The sequence below is a fragment of the Eschrichtius robustus genome, chromosome 1 (genome assembly GCF_028021215.1).
Source record: "Eschrichtius robustus isolate mEscRob2 chromosome 1, mEscRob2.pri, whole genome shotgun sequence".
Lineage (NCBI taxonomy): Eukaryota > Metazoa > Chordata > Mammalia > Artiodactyla > Eschrichtiidae > Eschrichtius > Eschrichtius robustus.
The window spans coordinates 14,307,560-14,324,671 of NC_090824.1; the positions used below are offsets into that span (position 1 = coordinate 14,307,560).

The 17,112-nt window shown below is 42.2% G+C and overlaps 1 protein-coding gene across 1 annotated transcript in view; it reads left to right on the forward strand.

Moving 5' to 3' along the window:
- The window catches only part of EFCAB11 (EF-hand calcium binding domain 11), a 177,726-nt gene that overhangs the window by 139,994 nt on the left and 20,620 nt on the right, over window positions 1-17,112 (forward strand). Inside the window, exon 6 of the mRNA XM_068541768.1 lies at window positions 448-519. Within this exon, the coding sequence (XP_068397869.1) occupies window positions 448-519 (72 nt within the window). The remainder of the gene's footprint in view (window positions 1-447; window positions 520-17,112) is intronic.

Consider the following 17,112-nt stretch of genomic DNA (forward strand, 5'->3'; position numbering starts at 1 on the left):
CTTTCGGGGTTACCCGAATTTGTATCTCCCAAATTGCAATTTTTCAGACCCTAAATAAACTCTTTTCTTCTTTGCAGCCTCCTGCATTGTTTTTTTGGTTGACAAATGCATGTATATTTATTGATATATCACAGAAAGAATTTGCAGGATGACTAGAAAAACCATCACTCCTGCCTTTTTTAATATAACCTGTGCATTTGATGACATTCCTTTAAATTTATTGAATATATTATTTCTGTAGGTTTTAATAAATAACTTTTCCTTTCCTTCACACCTTAGGTATTATCAAGGGAAAAAAAAAAAAGATAAGCATCAACCTCAGCCTTCAAGCAGATAAAATAGGTGCCTCTCACATAGACATGAAAAGAAATGAAGATTCTGATGTGCTCTTGATGCATAAAGTGAGACGAAACTAACCTGTAAATAACTTTCTGTTTCATTTTCCAGGGAAGTAGATCAAGACTCAGATGGTCACGTCAGCTTTAAAGACTTCGAATATGCCATGAACTATGGACAAAAGTAAGCCTAACTATTGTGTGCTGCTTTTGGCAACCTGTGGGGAGACCGAAATAGATTGTGATATATTTAGATGTCAAATCCCACTCTACCGATGATGTCATGCTGCATACCTTCTGTTAAACTCTTCATCATGGTTCTCAGATGCTGACAATTGCTTGCACTGCCACTGGGATGGTCCCCAACCCCTCCTCTTTACTCTCAACCCCCGACTCCCTCCCCCCCCACGCTGCCAGCCAGGATGCTCCACTCATTTACTGGTCCTTGCCACCCTACCCACAGCCTCCCTGATCCTCAGCAGTTCCTAATGTCAGGAACTGCCAGTGGTACCAGTTTCCTTCATGCATTCAGCTTTGGTTGAACAAATAATAGCACCTACATGCAACTGAGTGCTGACTGCGTTCCAAGCAATGAACAAGGCTTTTGGAAAACAAAGTTAAGACTTCTCTAAGACAATGTATCCTTAGTAGTCATCAAAAATCATCATCGCAAAAATGGCCCTAGGGTGCTGGCTGTGCAAGATGGAAAAACCAGATTGAGCTGACATTAGTATAAGTCTTCTCCAGCTGCATACCGAGGAAGAACAGGGTGCAGTAAGGATATCGGGGGCAAAAGACTTACCTGCAGAACCCATTAGAATGGCCTGGGCCTGGGGTTCCTGCAGCAAAACAACAAGCCCTGGGCTGCCCGGCTGCCCTCTGCGGTACCCTCCCTGGTTCTGGGCCGCTCTGCCCTGAAACAAGAGCCTTAGCCATCTGTGTTCCCGTTCTCTGTTTTCTGCCCATCCATACCTGGGATCCAGGGACTGCTGTCCTAGAACAAAAACTGTGACCCTGGACATTCAGCACTTATTTTAAATAAATACTCATATCAATACTAATATTTTATCTGTAAATGTTCAGAATGCTAAACATTAACAACACTGTGAAAACATCTAATATAATTCAAATTTTAAAAGTATTAAAGGTCAAGGAAATATGTACATTTGTCAAAGAGAAACATTAAATAAGCATCCTTCTAACATAAAGTATTAGCAGATAAACTTAATAAACTGTCATAAATCAGAGGAGCCTAAAGAGACATAACAGCTAAATGTAATTTGGTGTTCTGGAGGGGATCCTGGAATAGAAGAAAGGACATTAGGTAAACACTAGTAAGGTATGGACTTCAGTTCATAATGCTATATCAATATTGGTTCATTAATTGTGACAAATGTACCATACTCATAGAAAATGTTCATCATAGGGGAAAGTGGGTGAGTACATGGGAACTCTCTGTCCTATCGTCACAATCTTTCTATAAACCTAAAACTGTTCCAAAATAAAAAGGTTGTTAAAAAATAAAGTCTTATTCCAAAATTAGCATACTAAACACTATCTAAAATGAAGAAAACTTTGAAAATCATTAAGAAGTACACATGAAATATTATTTCAAGAACAAAGTGGATCCATGGTATCATTGAGCATCACGTGCGTTTTAGGACAAATTGTTCTGGCTGATGAAAAGCCCTTTCTGACTTTGGGTAGAGTTTTATTCAGCAAGTATTTTCATCATAAATTGAATAGTTGAGTCATTGGTCCTCATCTCAGTACATAAGTGATCCTGCTTTTAGATTTTTAAAATATAAAAATTAGAGTAATCTACCAACAAAATGTTTATATTTCAGTAATTGCCAGAATACCAAAACCTTGTATTGCAATCACTATTTGGACTTTTATTTCTTCCTGTAAACATGACAAGAGAGTGGGAGAGGTCACGTCCTCCCGTTGAGTGGTAGGCAGGGGGCCAGGGTGGGAAGAGCTATTGGGCAACTGCCTTGATCCGGGATTAGTCCAGGCTCTCTTCGGTCTCAGTGAGGTCTCAATGACAGAAACCTACCCACACTAGCTTAGACAGAAAAGGAATTTACTAGAAAATACTGGGCTAGCTTATATAATCCAACATAGGAAGGGCAGTGGTGCAGCTGGGTTTCCAGGAAAACGAGAGCCAGCAACACGAGCACCTCCGGACTCTGCCCCCGTCCCATGGTCACCGCAGCCTCACACCATTCCAAAAAGGAACTGGCCCGTCATCTGTGCAAGTGCAGAGACCCTAGAAAGAGGCTTCAGATGGCCCCTGGATCAGTCAACTCTGATTCATCTTGAGGGTATAGGCTTGGTCCCTAGGCACTCAGCCAGGTGTGCTGAGGGCTGGTCACAGGAGGGGAAGTTGATAAGAGCTGGGCGGCCATCCCCTGTTCTTGTTTAGAAGAAAGCCATATGACCTGGACCTTCTCTAGGAGGGAGAGCACCTCGAGGATTTGGTGCTTAGGAGGGCCCAGGCTCTCAGGGCAGAGCACAGACCAAAAGAAGGGGCAGTGAGAAGCTGCTCATGTCACCTTCCCTCCTCACCACTCGCCCTACACTCAGTCCAAATCCTTGTCTTGTAAGCTTTGCCCCAGCTTCTCACTTCCAGGCCCCCACCCTCGTCCCCAAGCCACATGATGCTGTCTGCAGTGTGACCCTGTTGGTCTCCCTTCAGTTGCATGGCCCACGTATGGGCATCTATGCAGGCTGATCAGCTCGGTCTCTCCCCATGGAAGACCTCGGGAGTGAGGGTGAGGGAGGCGGAACAGCGCTCCTCCGGCCGAATGAGTGGTGATGACTCAGGGGCGAGGGGCAGACATGTTTGCCACCATGTGGCCTGGAAAACCAAGGCAGCTGGTTTGCAATGAGAGCAGAAAATGAAACAGACACCAAGAGGGGAACAAGAGAGGAACTAGAGAAACCCCATGGTACCAGATTTCTGATTAAAGCTTGTACACAAGGCCCAGTCATAACCCTTTGGGTCCTATGAGGTAACTCTGTATCCTTCCAATAAATCGCCCTGCTCAAGCCAGCTGGAGTTGCTTTCTGTTATCTGAAACCAAGAGAACCCTAACTCTTACAAGCATAGAGCCAAGGACAGATACTAGGTAACATCAACATTTACTGGAGCAGCAGAGAAAAGAGTCTTCTAAATCGACTAAGAAGAAGCAGTCAAGGTGGAAGAGGAAGCTGTCGCCAGATCTCTCTCACTGATACCTCCGCCTCTACCTCATCTTTCACTATGACCAGCTCCAGTCTTCCCCTGTGGCAACAGCTCTCTCTCGGAGATCACCAGTGATTTCCAGCGGCCAAACCCACGAGCCCCTCTCGGACCCCATCACACTTGTCCTTTCTCTTGGGTCCTTCTCTCTTTAGCCTCCATAGCACTGCTCTTTCGTGGTATTTCTGTGCCCATTCTTCCCTGACTCTCTTTTCCTGCATCTTCAACCATCTCATAAGTGTTAGTATTCTCCAGGGTACTCTAATTGGCCACTCTTCTTTTTTTTTTTTAATAAATTTATTTATTTATTTTTGGTTGCGTTGGGTCTTCGTTGCTGCGTGTGGGCTTTCTCTAGGAGCGGCGAGCGAGGGCTACTCTTCATTGCGATGTGCAGGCTTCTCATTGCGGTGGCTTCTCTTGTTGCAGAGCACGGGCTCTAGGTGCGCAAGCTTCAGTAGTTGTGGCATGCGGGCTTCGGTAGTTGTGGCACATGGGCTTCGGTAGTTGTGGCACACGGGCTTAGTTGCTCCGCAGCATGTGGGATCTTCCCGGACCAGGGCTTGAACCCGTGCCCCCTACATTGGCAGGCAGATTCTTACCCACTGCGCCACCAGGGGAGTGCTTGGCCACTCTTCTTGATCAACACATTCTCCAAGGATGATTTCATTCTCTCCCAAGACTTCAGCTATCACCTTTATGGGTGTGACTCCACCAACCAAACTTTATCTTTCAGTCTTGATCTCTGCTGCACCCAGAGCTGTGTTTTCATTTGCCGGTTGGATGTTTTCACCTCAACCCAAGCTCACTGAACTAAAATCAGACTCATTGTTTTCTCTGATTTCCAAAATTGGCTTCTCATTCTGTGTTTTCTATTTCTGTTAATGGCATCCATCCCATCCCCCACCCCAAGCTCTCATCTGAACCAGCCACCTAGGAGTTTCTTTCAAATCTCCCCCATCCTCCTTCACTGTGACATCCAGTCAGTCACTGCATCCTTTGAGTCTGCATCTGCAAAAACTTTCATGACATTTCCTTCCATCCATCATGATCTCTCGGCCCATGTTCTTATTCCCACTCCCATCCGTCCATTGGGCCATATGTTCTTCTATTCATTGCTATAAAGATGAGTAAAGGGTGTGGTGATAAGTAAGAAATAGACCCCATTGTCATGAAATTTAGTCCAGCATGTCAGTTATCTTCTCAAAGCACAAATAGAATTGTTTTGGGTTTTTTTTCTCTGCTCAAAAGCTTTAATAGCCATCTTTTCTATTGGGTCATGTCTAACCCTTAATGTGCCATTCAAAGCCCTCTACAGTCTTGTCTCCACTTGTCTGTTCAGCTTTATCTTTCACAAGTACCTCTACCATACCATCCCACAACCAGGCAACTCACACACACACATACAAGTCCCTTAGCCTAAAAACACCAAAATAACAACTAGATCTTTGCCCCAAATAGAAAATTAACAAATAACCTTGGAATTCATATCTGATGAGGTAATAGGGAAATACACCATAAGATAAAATTCCATTTAAAAAAACATTGGGCCACCTTCATCCTAGTGAATTTGTTTTTTAATTTTTATTGGAGTGTAGTTACTTCACAATGTTGTGTTAGTTTCTGCTGTACAGCAAAGTGAATCAGCTATATGTATACATATATCCCTCTTTTTTGGATTTCCTTCCCATTTAGGTCACCACAGAAGATTGAGTAGAATTCCCTGTGCTATACAGTAGGTTCTCATTAGTTATCTATTTTAGGTATATTAGTGTCCTAATGAATATTTTTCCTTCCCCATTGTCACCTTCAGGGGGGGAAAGGGGGGTCAATTTTGCTGGGTATTTTGTATTATTTTATTTTATTCTTGAAAATTGATGAGATAGACATTAGCATCCTCTCTTATAAATGAGGAAACCACCTCAGAGAGTCTAAGTAACGTGGCTCAGGCCAGGTGATGGCGATGGGTGGAGTGTCAGGGTGGAGATCCAAACCTGTCAGCCTGACTAAGCATAAATAACTGCTATTATGCTACATCACCTCCAGTGGGAAAATCATCTATGACACTGGTCCGTATTCTTTGGTCACACTTTGTTTTTGACCCAGAATGAGTTTATCCAGATTCATTGGCCATCCCAGGTCAAGCTTCTATCACATGGTAGGTATTAAATACTAATTCCCATCTTACACATCACCAAGCTTAATCCAAATTACATTGGGTTATTAATCAAATCCACTTTCAAAAGACAAAGATTTGCCACCAGAGACAATATCTTTTAAAATGTGCTGCCAGCTCTAAAGGCGGTTTTCAAAGAGGATTTCTAGAAATGCTCTGAACAATGGAAGCATTTTTGAAATAGATGTGCATCCTCATTGGGCAACACTCACTTATGTGTGTAAATTCTAAACCACAGTTTTCAACAGTCACGGTACTTGGGGTTCACGTTTCACTTACGGAATTGTAATTTAGGGTTAATAAAAACGGTTGCTTTCCTTTTTCTTAGCTTGTAACTTTTGAGAAATCTGTTTAGAACTGCAGAATTAGACAGTTAAAACCCACATAAATGGAAATGTAATGGCATTAGGGATAGCAGCTCACAAAGTGACCTTTCTTACAAAACAAATTTAAATTGGCTTGGCCACGTGGATTCAAAAGTGGCTGAAAACAATTTAACATAATAAAATGTGGGGTGTTCAATCTAAATTTCTCTTAGATTGCTAAATTGGTAAAATGCTCAGAAGTGTGAATCAAAAAGAACATTACTCTAACTTCACAGAAAATGCAGATTAATTTATATGAAAACATAAACTGAAATCCAAATATACTCCTTATTTTATGATTTACTGATCCTTGGCGGGGGGAAAAAAACTTCAAAGGAGAACAAAGCAGTTAGGTTTGCTGTAGTATATTCATTAGGAAGAACAATTTCAATAATATTAAATTTTTACCAAAAAATTGACCAAGGGTCTGGAAGTACATCGCAAGTATTATAATAATAGTCACTGTAAAGTAGAAGCCAGGTTTGGTCATCTTCTTTGTTTTAAAGAAGGAAGCCAACCTTGACTTTAAATGATGTTTCTAAGGTTAAACATGGCAGAAATAGTGCTTGAGTCAACTTCTTTACCAAGCATTCTCTACTGCTACTTATATTGGACTGCTTGTGGAATGAGGTTTATTCATTGTCTTTCTTTTTTCCCCCTTTTTCCCTTCCCTCCCTTCCTCCCTCCTTCCTTCCTTTCTTTCTTCCTTCCTTCCTTTCCTCCCTCCCTCCCGCCCTTCCTGCCTTTGTTTCTACTATCCCTATCACATCCATAGATAGAATTATATACACTGAGCCATCCAGGGTTCTATCTGACCTGCTTTTTAACTGATGTCCTTGTGTCAACAGATTCCACCCCCCCCCCCCCACTACAAATAGAAACCAAAATTCCAGCATACTTCATGTATTTTATCAAATATGAAAACCTCTTGGCCATTATCTCTTCAAACACTTCTTTTATGACATCCTTGAAGAGAATGTCCTCTCAGAATCCAGTTACACGTATGTTATGCCGACGATGTTATCTGACATCTCTGTCATTCTCTGTTCTCCTCCTCCCCCTCTTCCTCCCTCAGTTTAACTTTCAGTTCAGTAATTTCTACTCACTCACTGCTGGTGGGAATGCAAAATGGCACAGCCACTTCCGAAGACAGTTTTACAGTTTCTTACAAAGCTAAGCATAGTCTTACCAGATTATCCAGCAATCATGAACCTACATATTTACTCAACTGATTTGAAAACTTCTCTCCACAAAAAAATTTGCCCAAGAATGTTAATAGCAGCTTTATTCATCATCACCCAAAGCTGGAAGCAGCCAAGATGTCCTTCAGGAGATGAGTGTATAAACAAAATGTGATACAACCATACAATGGAATTATTATCCAGTGATTAAAAGAAATGAGCTGTTGACCCACAAAAACACATGGGTGAATCTTAAATGCATATTTCTAAGTGAAAGAAGCCAGTGTGAAAAGGCTACATTCTGTATGGTACCAATATGACATTCTGGAAAAGGCAAAACTATAGTGATGACTAAAAGACCAGTGATTATCAAGGGTTTTTTGTGGTGGAGGAGGGTTGACTAGGTAAAGCACAGGGAATTTTTTTTTTTTTAGTGTGGTAAAATATGCAAGATGAGCCAGAAAGTGAGGAAGTGCTCAAAAAGCAAAACAAAACAAAATTTAAAAGAAAACAACTTACATTGGTAGGGGTATATCAAAGGGACACAAGAACCAATAGAAAGAGCTCCAAGTGGCCAAAGCTGGAACAATTTGAGTAACAAAATAAAGTAGTATTGGATTATAACTCAAAGTATAAAATAAATATCCATGAGTCCACACTGATTCAAATAAATGATTGAATAAATAAATGGCAGAGTTGAGACACATCTCCTTTGCAGAAGAATTCCAAATGATTTATGTAGATACTCTGCATTCAGAGAGGTGGAGCATAGCTCTCCATTCCTTAAGTGTGAACTGCAGATAGTGACCTTCTTCCAATGGGTACCGTATGGAAGGGAGACATAGACTAACAGTGGTGAAACCTGACAAACGCTACTTGAGCCAGGTGATCAAGGTCAATATCAACAGTGATAGATCTTGTTGATACTATGTACCCTTATGTATGTGATGAAAATGACCCTTAACCTCTCTGGCTTTCCTCCTCAAACCCCACAACCTCAGTCCAATCATGAGAAAAACAGCAGACAAATCCTAATTCAGAGACATTCTACAAAATACCTGACCAGCACTTCTCAAAACTGTCAAGGTCAAAAACAAGGAACGCCTGAGAAATGTCACAGCCAAGAGGAGCCTAAGGAGACAGGACAGCTAAATGTAATGTGATAGCTGGGATGGGATCCTGGAAAAGGAAAAATATATTAGATAAAAACCCTGGAAAACTGAATGAAGCATGGGCTTTGGTTAATAGTAATGTCAAAATTGTTTCATTAATTATAACAAATGTATGATACTAATGTAAAATGTTAATAATAGGTGAAACTGGGTGTGAGGTGTATGGGAAATCTGTACTATCTTCACAATTTTTTTTTTGTAAATCTAAAACTGTTCTAAAATAAAAGTTTATTTTAAAATTTTCAGGTGTTACTGTATGGTGGAAATTATATCCCTTGCCACTCTAAATTTATAATACAAGTCTAGATGTCAATTAAAAATATATAAAGGGGTTATATATAGCTTTTCAAAATAATGTTATAGGCTACATTAGCAAAAAATGGAAAACCACCACTTAATGGCAACTTTATAGGACTCTGAACTCTCAACAGTGTCCCATTGGGGTCAGGCTTTTGCCATAGGGACGTATGCTCACAACCTGTTATATGGGTTGATTTCTGACAAAGAAGAGACCTCATATATCTGCTTTTGAATTGCATTTGGAGAGCCTCAAAAAACAAACAAACAAAAGTGCCTAGCTTTCCTATAGTACTGCTTGCAATATACATTTCGAAGGAAGAAATCCCTTAGCTTTGGACCTGTCGAAATGAAAGCCCTTTGCATGTCTTTTGAACTTCATAATTCCTACAGCACTGAGAAAACCCACAGGTATGGTTCCTAGATTCTCCCTGTGGCCAGTCTCAGAAAGCCTGTTAATATGTTAATATAGCCAAACATGGAAACAACCTAAGTGTCCATCGATGGATGAGTGGATAAAGAAAATATGAAATATATCTGTATCTGTACCCATACAATGGAATATTATTCAGCCATAAAAAAAAGAAGAAAAGCTGCCACTTGTGACGATATAGATGGATCTTGAGAGCACTATGCTAAGTGAAATAAATCGTACGGAGAAAGACAAATACTGTACTGTAGATTTTCAGCCTTTTTTCTTTTCTAATACTTATAAGACTATAAGTGTCATCTAAGCCCTGCTTTAGCTGCATCTCACAGGTTTTGGTATGTCTTGTCTTCATTAATATTTTGTTCAAAATATTTTCTAATTTCTGTTGTACTTTCTTCTTTGACACATGGGCTGTACAGAAATGAGTTGTTAAATTTTCAAAAGATGTGGCATTTCTAGTTTTTGTTATTGATTTCTAGCTAATTCCACTGGTCAGAGGACTTATTTTTAATGTTTTCAAATCCTTGAATCAATTCGCTTTTAAGCCCTTCAGTTCTCTAGTGAACAAATACATCTTCCCATGTATTTAAATAAGTTTTAAGTATAATTAAGTAAACTCTATAATCTGATGTCTTAAGTCTCTTGAATGTTTCAATAGTATTTGTAAACTCGAATTTCAACTCAAAATCGTAAGTCTAAACCAACTTGTATTTTTTTAAAATATTTATTTATTTATTAATTTTGGCTGTGTTGGGTCTTAGTTGCCGCATGTGGGATCTTTCGTTGCGGTGTGCGGGCTCCTCGTTGAGGCACACGAGCTTCTCTCTAGTTGTGGCGCGCGGGCTCCGGAGTGCGCGGGCTCAGTAGTTGCGGTGCTCGGGCTCTCTAGTTGTGGCGTGCGTGCTTAGTTGCCCCGCAGCATGTGGTATCTCAGTTCCCCGACCAGGGCTCGAACCCATATCCCCTGCATTGGAAGGCAGATTCTTAACCACTGGACCACCAGGGAAGTCCCCCAACTTGTATTTTAAATTGGAATCACAAAGTGAATCTGTTAATCAGTCTAAAGCTGTGCTGTCTAAAGTCACCAGCACATGTGACTACTTAAATTTAATTTTAACTAATCAAAATTTAATAAGGTTAAAAATTCAGTTCCTCACTGGATAGCCATATCCAGTAGCCATATTTCAAGTGTGCAATAACTACCTATGATTGGTGGCCGCCATGTTGAACCACGCCAAAGAGAACATTTCCATCATTGCACAGAGTTCTGTTGGACAGCACTCCCTAGACACTCCTGTAGTGTGCTGGCCAGCCTCTGGACTGGCCGCCCCGGGGCCCTGATCCTGGTCCAGTCAGGTGACAGAATCCTGTGGTGATTTATGCGAACATCATCCCACACAAGGGAGCTACTGTGGGGACTCCTTAGAAAGGGATTGAGGGAGATAAAAACATTCCGAGGCAAACTCCTGCTCACCCTTCAAGGCCCCATGCCAACCTCACGTCCTGTATGACAACTAACTCCTAACCCCTTAGGAGATGAGTCATACTTTCTTCTGGACCCACTCCCACAGCAGTCACTTCAGAGCTCTCCTCACACTGTAGTGTGGTCGCTGCACTTCCATTCCGCCTCCAGCTTTGGACTACGAGCTTCCCGAAGCCAGGACCATTTTTTATCTTTGTGTCTTTAGTGTCTGGCGCCGTGCCTGTGCAAGACGGGTTTGCATACATTGCTGAATGAGAGGGAAGTTTCTCTGAGAGGCAGAGCTAAGAATCCGAAGATGTGAATTCCCCTCTCCACTCAGTGTTTGAATGATGCTCCTTGGCAAGTCAAACACCTTTCTTGGGCCTCAGTTTCCTCTTCCTCATCAATTTCAAGGAGGAGGTTGACTTAGACAAGATTGCTCATTGCCTGTTAGACGTAAATAAGTGTTATATGAACAAAGGGTGCCGTGGCCAAGGAAGCTCAGGAAATACTTGGTCAAGCATGACAAATGGGTGTTTTCTTACTGTAGGAGTTCACAGAAACTTTAAAATGCTGAAGTCCGTTATGGCACTCCAAGGAATGGGTAGAATGCAGAGTTTCTCAGACTTATTTGATGGACCGTGTAATTCTGTGTTTGTGTGTGTGTGTGTGTTTATGTGCACGTGAGGATATAGAGAGAGCCGTCTTGAAGAACTAATGTTCCATGGATTATACTTTGGGAAATGATTGATTAGCTGTCTCTAAGCGATCTTCCAGTTCGATGTTTTTATGTCTTATGAACATGCTGCCACCTTACCGTCCCTGGTACCTAACTTGACTGGTGGTGTGACTGTAAACTCATAAGCCACACACTTAACTTTCCACTCCCTCTGCCCCTGCTTCCTCATCTCCCCTTTCACCCCTGTCCCACCCAAGTGAAGACACTGAGCAACTCGACTTGAAACACCCGGAAGGAAGGGCCTGGGGTGCACCCACTTAACTTCAGACCTCAGATAGTGAGATCACGTCAGAGCTGATCTAAGAGCAGCTGCCTTGAAAACTGAAGCATAAGACAGAATGATTTTATTTTAATTTAAATTGATTTTCTCAGCTCTATCATGTTTCTTTCATGATATCATGGAGGTAACTGTTTAGTATATCTAATCTTAGCCATAACTTAATATACCGGGCTTTCATGCCCAGGAATTGTTAAAGCAGCAACAGATTATTAATGTTATGTTAATAAGAAAGCAATAATGAAATATTATACAGAGTTCCTATTCCATATATTAGTAATGAAGACCTTTTGTGTTTTTGTGGACCTGATACTTTACACTGTGGTTGCCAAAAAGATTAGAAAATGTTTTTGCCTTCTCAGCAAAAAGGCCCCAGATTAGGCTACGTGACTAGAAAATATTTGCAACAGGTAACAAAAATGGCCATGGGCATTGTGAGACAGGAGGCAATGAACTTATTTTAATCTGAGGTGCCAGGAATAGCAACATTCTTGTTGCTCAGGAGTGAAACGAACAGTTTATCAGCTGCCTTGGAAATACAAAGTAGAAAACAACAGTGTTACCACAAAGCTCAGTCCTGTGATAAATTGCCACACGGACTGGAACGTACCAGCACTGATGGTAGAAACCAGTGTTTAGTAGATGCCTGCCATTGGCTGACACTGCTGTCAGCACTTCACACGCACTATCACAGATAATTCTTGTGCCAACTCTAAGACAGAGGCATTATCCTTATTGTCAAGATGGGGAAAAAGCACAGAGGAGTGAAGGTCAGTGGCAGACCTGGGATATGAACCTGGACAGCCTGTCTTCTGAGCCCGCCCTTATAACCACAACGCTGAGAATGGAGACCCCTGGCCTTTCGGGTCTGAGCTCTGGGTTAGGGGAGGCACCGCAGGCCTCTGGCCTATCCAGAAGACCTTCACGTATTTCCACTAATGCACTCATTTGCCTGCACCTCCAAGGTTACCTCGGGTCTCACAGTGCCCCCCTGGGCAGACTGTGATTTGGTATGGGTGTAGCAGGCCAGACAGATCTCCCATCACTCTGCGACTCTCCAGTGGAGGTGACCACAGCCACCCGCTCATCAGAAAGTCCACTTGGTTCTTCGTGGAGCCAGTATCACCTGAGGACTGGTGACTTGTAAACACGTGCACACACACACACCCGACCTCTTCTCCTGCCCCACACACACACACGCGTCCTCCAGCCCCGCGGTCAGCCCTGCACTGCCCTCAGTCGTGTGGTTCTCCCTGCACTCCCAGCAGTTTCTTGAAGGAGACAGGCCTCCTCTGTGCTCTGTTGGCCTTTGTTCCAAGAACATGGGCTGCGTGTTCATCCCCTCCTGTGCCCAGTCTTATACTCAGGTGGGTGAGACGCACCTGGGTGTGAGGCCCCCTCACATCATGAGGAGGAAGAGGTTGTGTAACCTGTGGATTCCAAGACCCCAAACTTCATGTCGCCATCTTGGCTTCTTCCTCCGCCATCGTTGGGCTTTGGCCAGACACATAGAAATTCTGAAAAGCGAAATGCCATTTTCTTTAATCACGTGATTTTTGAAAATGGGAGAAATAATACGACGTTGACTTAGCCAATGCCCTTTCTGTGCAGATATGAGGTTCATTGTAACTGTGATTTAAATACTAATTATATGCCAGTTTTAGTTTAAAGTTTTTTGTGTTTGTTCTTTTGCAGAAGCAGTCAGGGGAGTGACTAAAAGCTTATTCATTCCCAGGGTTTTTATTTTGGAAATGAACATGCTGGCACAATTTTAATTGGGTTTTAGTTGTTGTTGTTTTAATTCTCACAGTGATGGCTTGGCTATGTCTTTTGGGACTGCAGAGGGAAACTGGCATCTGGTGTTTGAGGATTCCAGGGATTTGCACCATATTTATGTGTAATAACTCTACAGTAAATAAACAGAATGAATAATTAAGTGAATAATGAGTTTCTCAGAAAAGAAGACTCCTCTTAAAACTGCAACAAATTCTCACGTGTGTCCCACCCTCCCTCCTGTGTGGTGATTCCACGCTGCTCTCACTGTGTCATTGTCCCGTGGAAACCAGCAAGGACATTTTCCAAGCGGAAATCAAGCATGCCGTTAATCAAGCATGCCCTTTTTTATCATGGTTTGATACAAACAAGATATTTTCTTCCAATTGCAAGGATATTGGATTTATGTCTCTTAGAATTATCTTTTTTTTTACCCTAGAGAGAGTTATTTGCCTCTTTAAAAATAAAATCCATGAGATTAAATTTCACTGAACAGTGTTGCTCTGAGGGACTAAAAGCTTGAAATTCCAGGAATTTGCTGTATCTAGTGAAATTGCATAAATGCATGTTAATACTCATATTAGCCAGGACAAGGTGCCCTTGCTTCCAGACGCAGCCCAGGCCCAAAGTGAATCTTTCCAAAGGTAAAACCACTGTGTAATTACTGTTTCTTCTCCATGTGTGTTCGTCCACTCACTCATATGTTTTTACTTGTCCATTCATTCATGCCCCAAGTATTTACTGAGCACCTACTATATGCCAGGCACTGTGCCAGGTTCTGGCGATACCATGGTGGGCAAAACCAGACCCAGTTCCTGTCCTTACAGAGCTTGCATTCTTATCAGGGAGACAGCAATCAAATAGTGAAATGAAAGTTAAGTTGCAACTAATTTTGACAACTAACTTTAACTATGACAGCTTCTATGAAAGAAAGGGTTAGTCTGCTCAGGCTGCCATAACAAAATACTACAAACCGGGTGGCTTAAAAAGCAGGGATTTATTGCCTCACACTTCCGGAGACTAGAAGTCCAAGACCAAGGTTTTAGCAGATTTAGTTTCATCTGAGGCCTGTGTCCTTGGCTTGCAGATGGCAGACTTCTCATCGTGTCCTCACATGGTCTTTCCTCTGTGTGCGTGCATGTCTGTGTCCAAATCTCCTCTTCTTACAAGGACACCAGTCGGATTGGATTAGGGTCCACCCTAACAGCCTCATTTTAACTTAATCACCTCTTTAAAGGCCCTATCTCCAAACAGTCACATTCGGAGTACTGGGAGTTAGAGCTTCAACATACGAATTTTGGGGGACACGATTCAGCCATAACAGAGAGTAATCTGGTTCAGACGGAGATGTTAATGGGGAAAGGTCAGATATTAATGGGTACCCAAGCAGAGACATAGGGTGGGCTTGCTGAGGATTAAATGGGAATCTAAAGGATGATTAAGAGCTAACTAAACACAGTGGAGGGGAAAGGCATTCCAGGAAGAGGGAAGGGCACTGCCAAGCCTCCCGGTGGAAGGGGCATGGCAGGGAGCAGAGACCAAGGGGAGGCAACCATGGTGGCTGAGGAGCTGTGAGACACGGCATGGGGCTAGGATGACACTGACATTGTCAGTGGGGACAGCCAGGCCATGCAGGGCCCTCTAAACCAGGGCAGGGAATTTTGTCTTTTTCTCGAGAGCAATGGGAGACCATCGGAGGTTTTTAGTGAGGGCAGAGGTGGAATGACCAGATTTGCCTTTGGAAATTATCAGTCTGGCCGCGGTGTGGACAACGGATGTGAGGGGTTCTGGAGTGCATTCTGGAAGAGTGCTGGATACAGGAGAAGGCTGCAGGCATCCAAGCAAGAAATGAAAGTGGCTTGTATTCAGGAGGTGGGGTGGGATCAGAAAGAAACAAGTGGATCTGATAGATCAATGGGGACAGTGGGTTAAATTTGGTGGCACTGGATGGCAAGAGTGGATATGCTGGGCACTGGGTGAGGGAGAAGATGACAAGGCTGTCTTCTTAACTGGAGATGTCTGCCTTCTGTAACTGGGTTACCTAGGTGCAAGTCAGTGGGATGGAGAGCCTCAGAAGAGGCTCATGTTAGAATTGGCTTTTGATCATATTGACATCAGTAGACACCAAAGGCCCCATGGGTCCTCAGCACAGATACCTCTTTCCCCTGCACATGCTGTTCTGCCTTGAACACTCTTTCCTGCTTATGCTTCACCACCCACCCACCCTTCATGGCTCAACCCAAGGGTCAACTTCCTCAGCAGCAAGGCCTTCCTGAATTCCTCAGACTAGGCTACATGTCCCTTTTACATACTCTTGTAACACCTATACTTTTTCTTCAAAGCAGTTGTTAACGGTTAAAATTACATAATTATGTGTTTAAATTCTGTTTCTCCCCCTAGAATATAAAGTTTGTGAAGGTCAAGAGAATTTCTGCCTAATTAGTGCAGCAGACTGGTAGTTCTAGAGCCAGACCCTCTGGGTTCAAATCTCGACTCCCCTACTTCCTAGTGATGTGATCTTGGACAGGATGTTTCATCTCACTGCACCTGAGTTGCTTTGAATGTTAAGTGTGGAATATGATGGTACATCCTTCATAGAAGCCTATGATGGATGATTAAATGAGTTAATTAGCATAAAGTGTTAATAACAGTGTTTGACATAGAGTAAGTACTCAATAAATGTTAGCTCTTATTATTGTTCATCACTGTACCCCTAAGTATTTGATGGACAGATGATCAGATAGATGGCTATAGACCGATGCATGGGTGGATTGAAGAATGGAAGGATAGGTAAGGTGGAAAAGCAAGGAAGCTCAAATGGGTATTGTGGAAAGAGGGACTGGCCCATACTTCAAGACATAGCTGAATTCCAAGATATTGGGTCCCATTAAGATAAACTTCTCATGTATGGTTACTTTCAGTCAGGGCCTTAAAGAATCTCCATCAATACCTAAATAGACATTTCTCCAAAGAAGACATACAAATGGTCAATAGGCATATGAAAAGATGCTCAACATCGCTAATTATTAGAAAAATGCAAATCAAATCTACGAGGTACCACCTCACACTGGTCAGAATAGCCATCATTTAAAAGTCTACAAATAACAAATGCTGGAGAGGGTGTGGAGGAAAGGGAACCCTCCTACACTATTGGTGGGAATGTAAACTGGTGCAGCCACTATGGAAAACAGTATGGAGGTTCCTCAAAAAACTAAAAATAGAGTTGCCATATGATCCAGCAATTTCAACCCTGGGCATATATCCAGACCAAACTATATCTCAAAAAGATACATGCACGCCAATGTTCATAGCAGCACTATTCACAATAGCCAAGACATGGAAACAACCCAAATGTCCATCAACAGATGAATGGATAAAGAAGATGTGGTACATATATACAATGGAATACTACTCAGCCATAAAGAAGAATGGAATAATGCCATTTGCAGCAACATGGATGGATGTAGAGATTATCATACTAAGTGAAGTAAGTCAGAAAAAGAACAAATACCATATGATATCACATATGTGGAGTCTAAAATACGACACAGATGAACTTATCTACAAAACAGAAAGAGACTCACAGACATAGAGAGCAGACTTGTGGTTGCCAAGGAAGGGTGAGGGGGAATGGAGTGGGAGTTTGGGATTAGCAGATGTA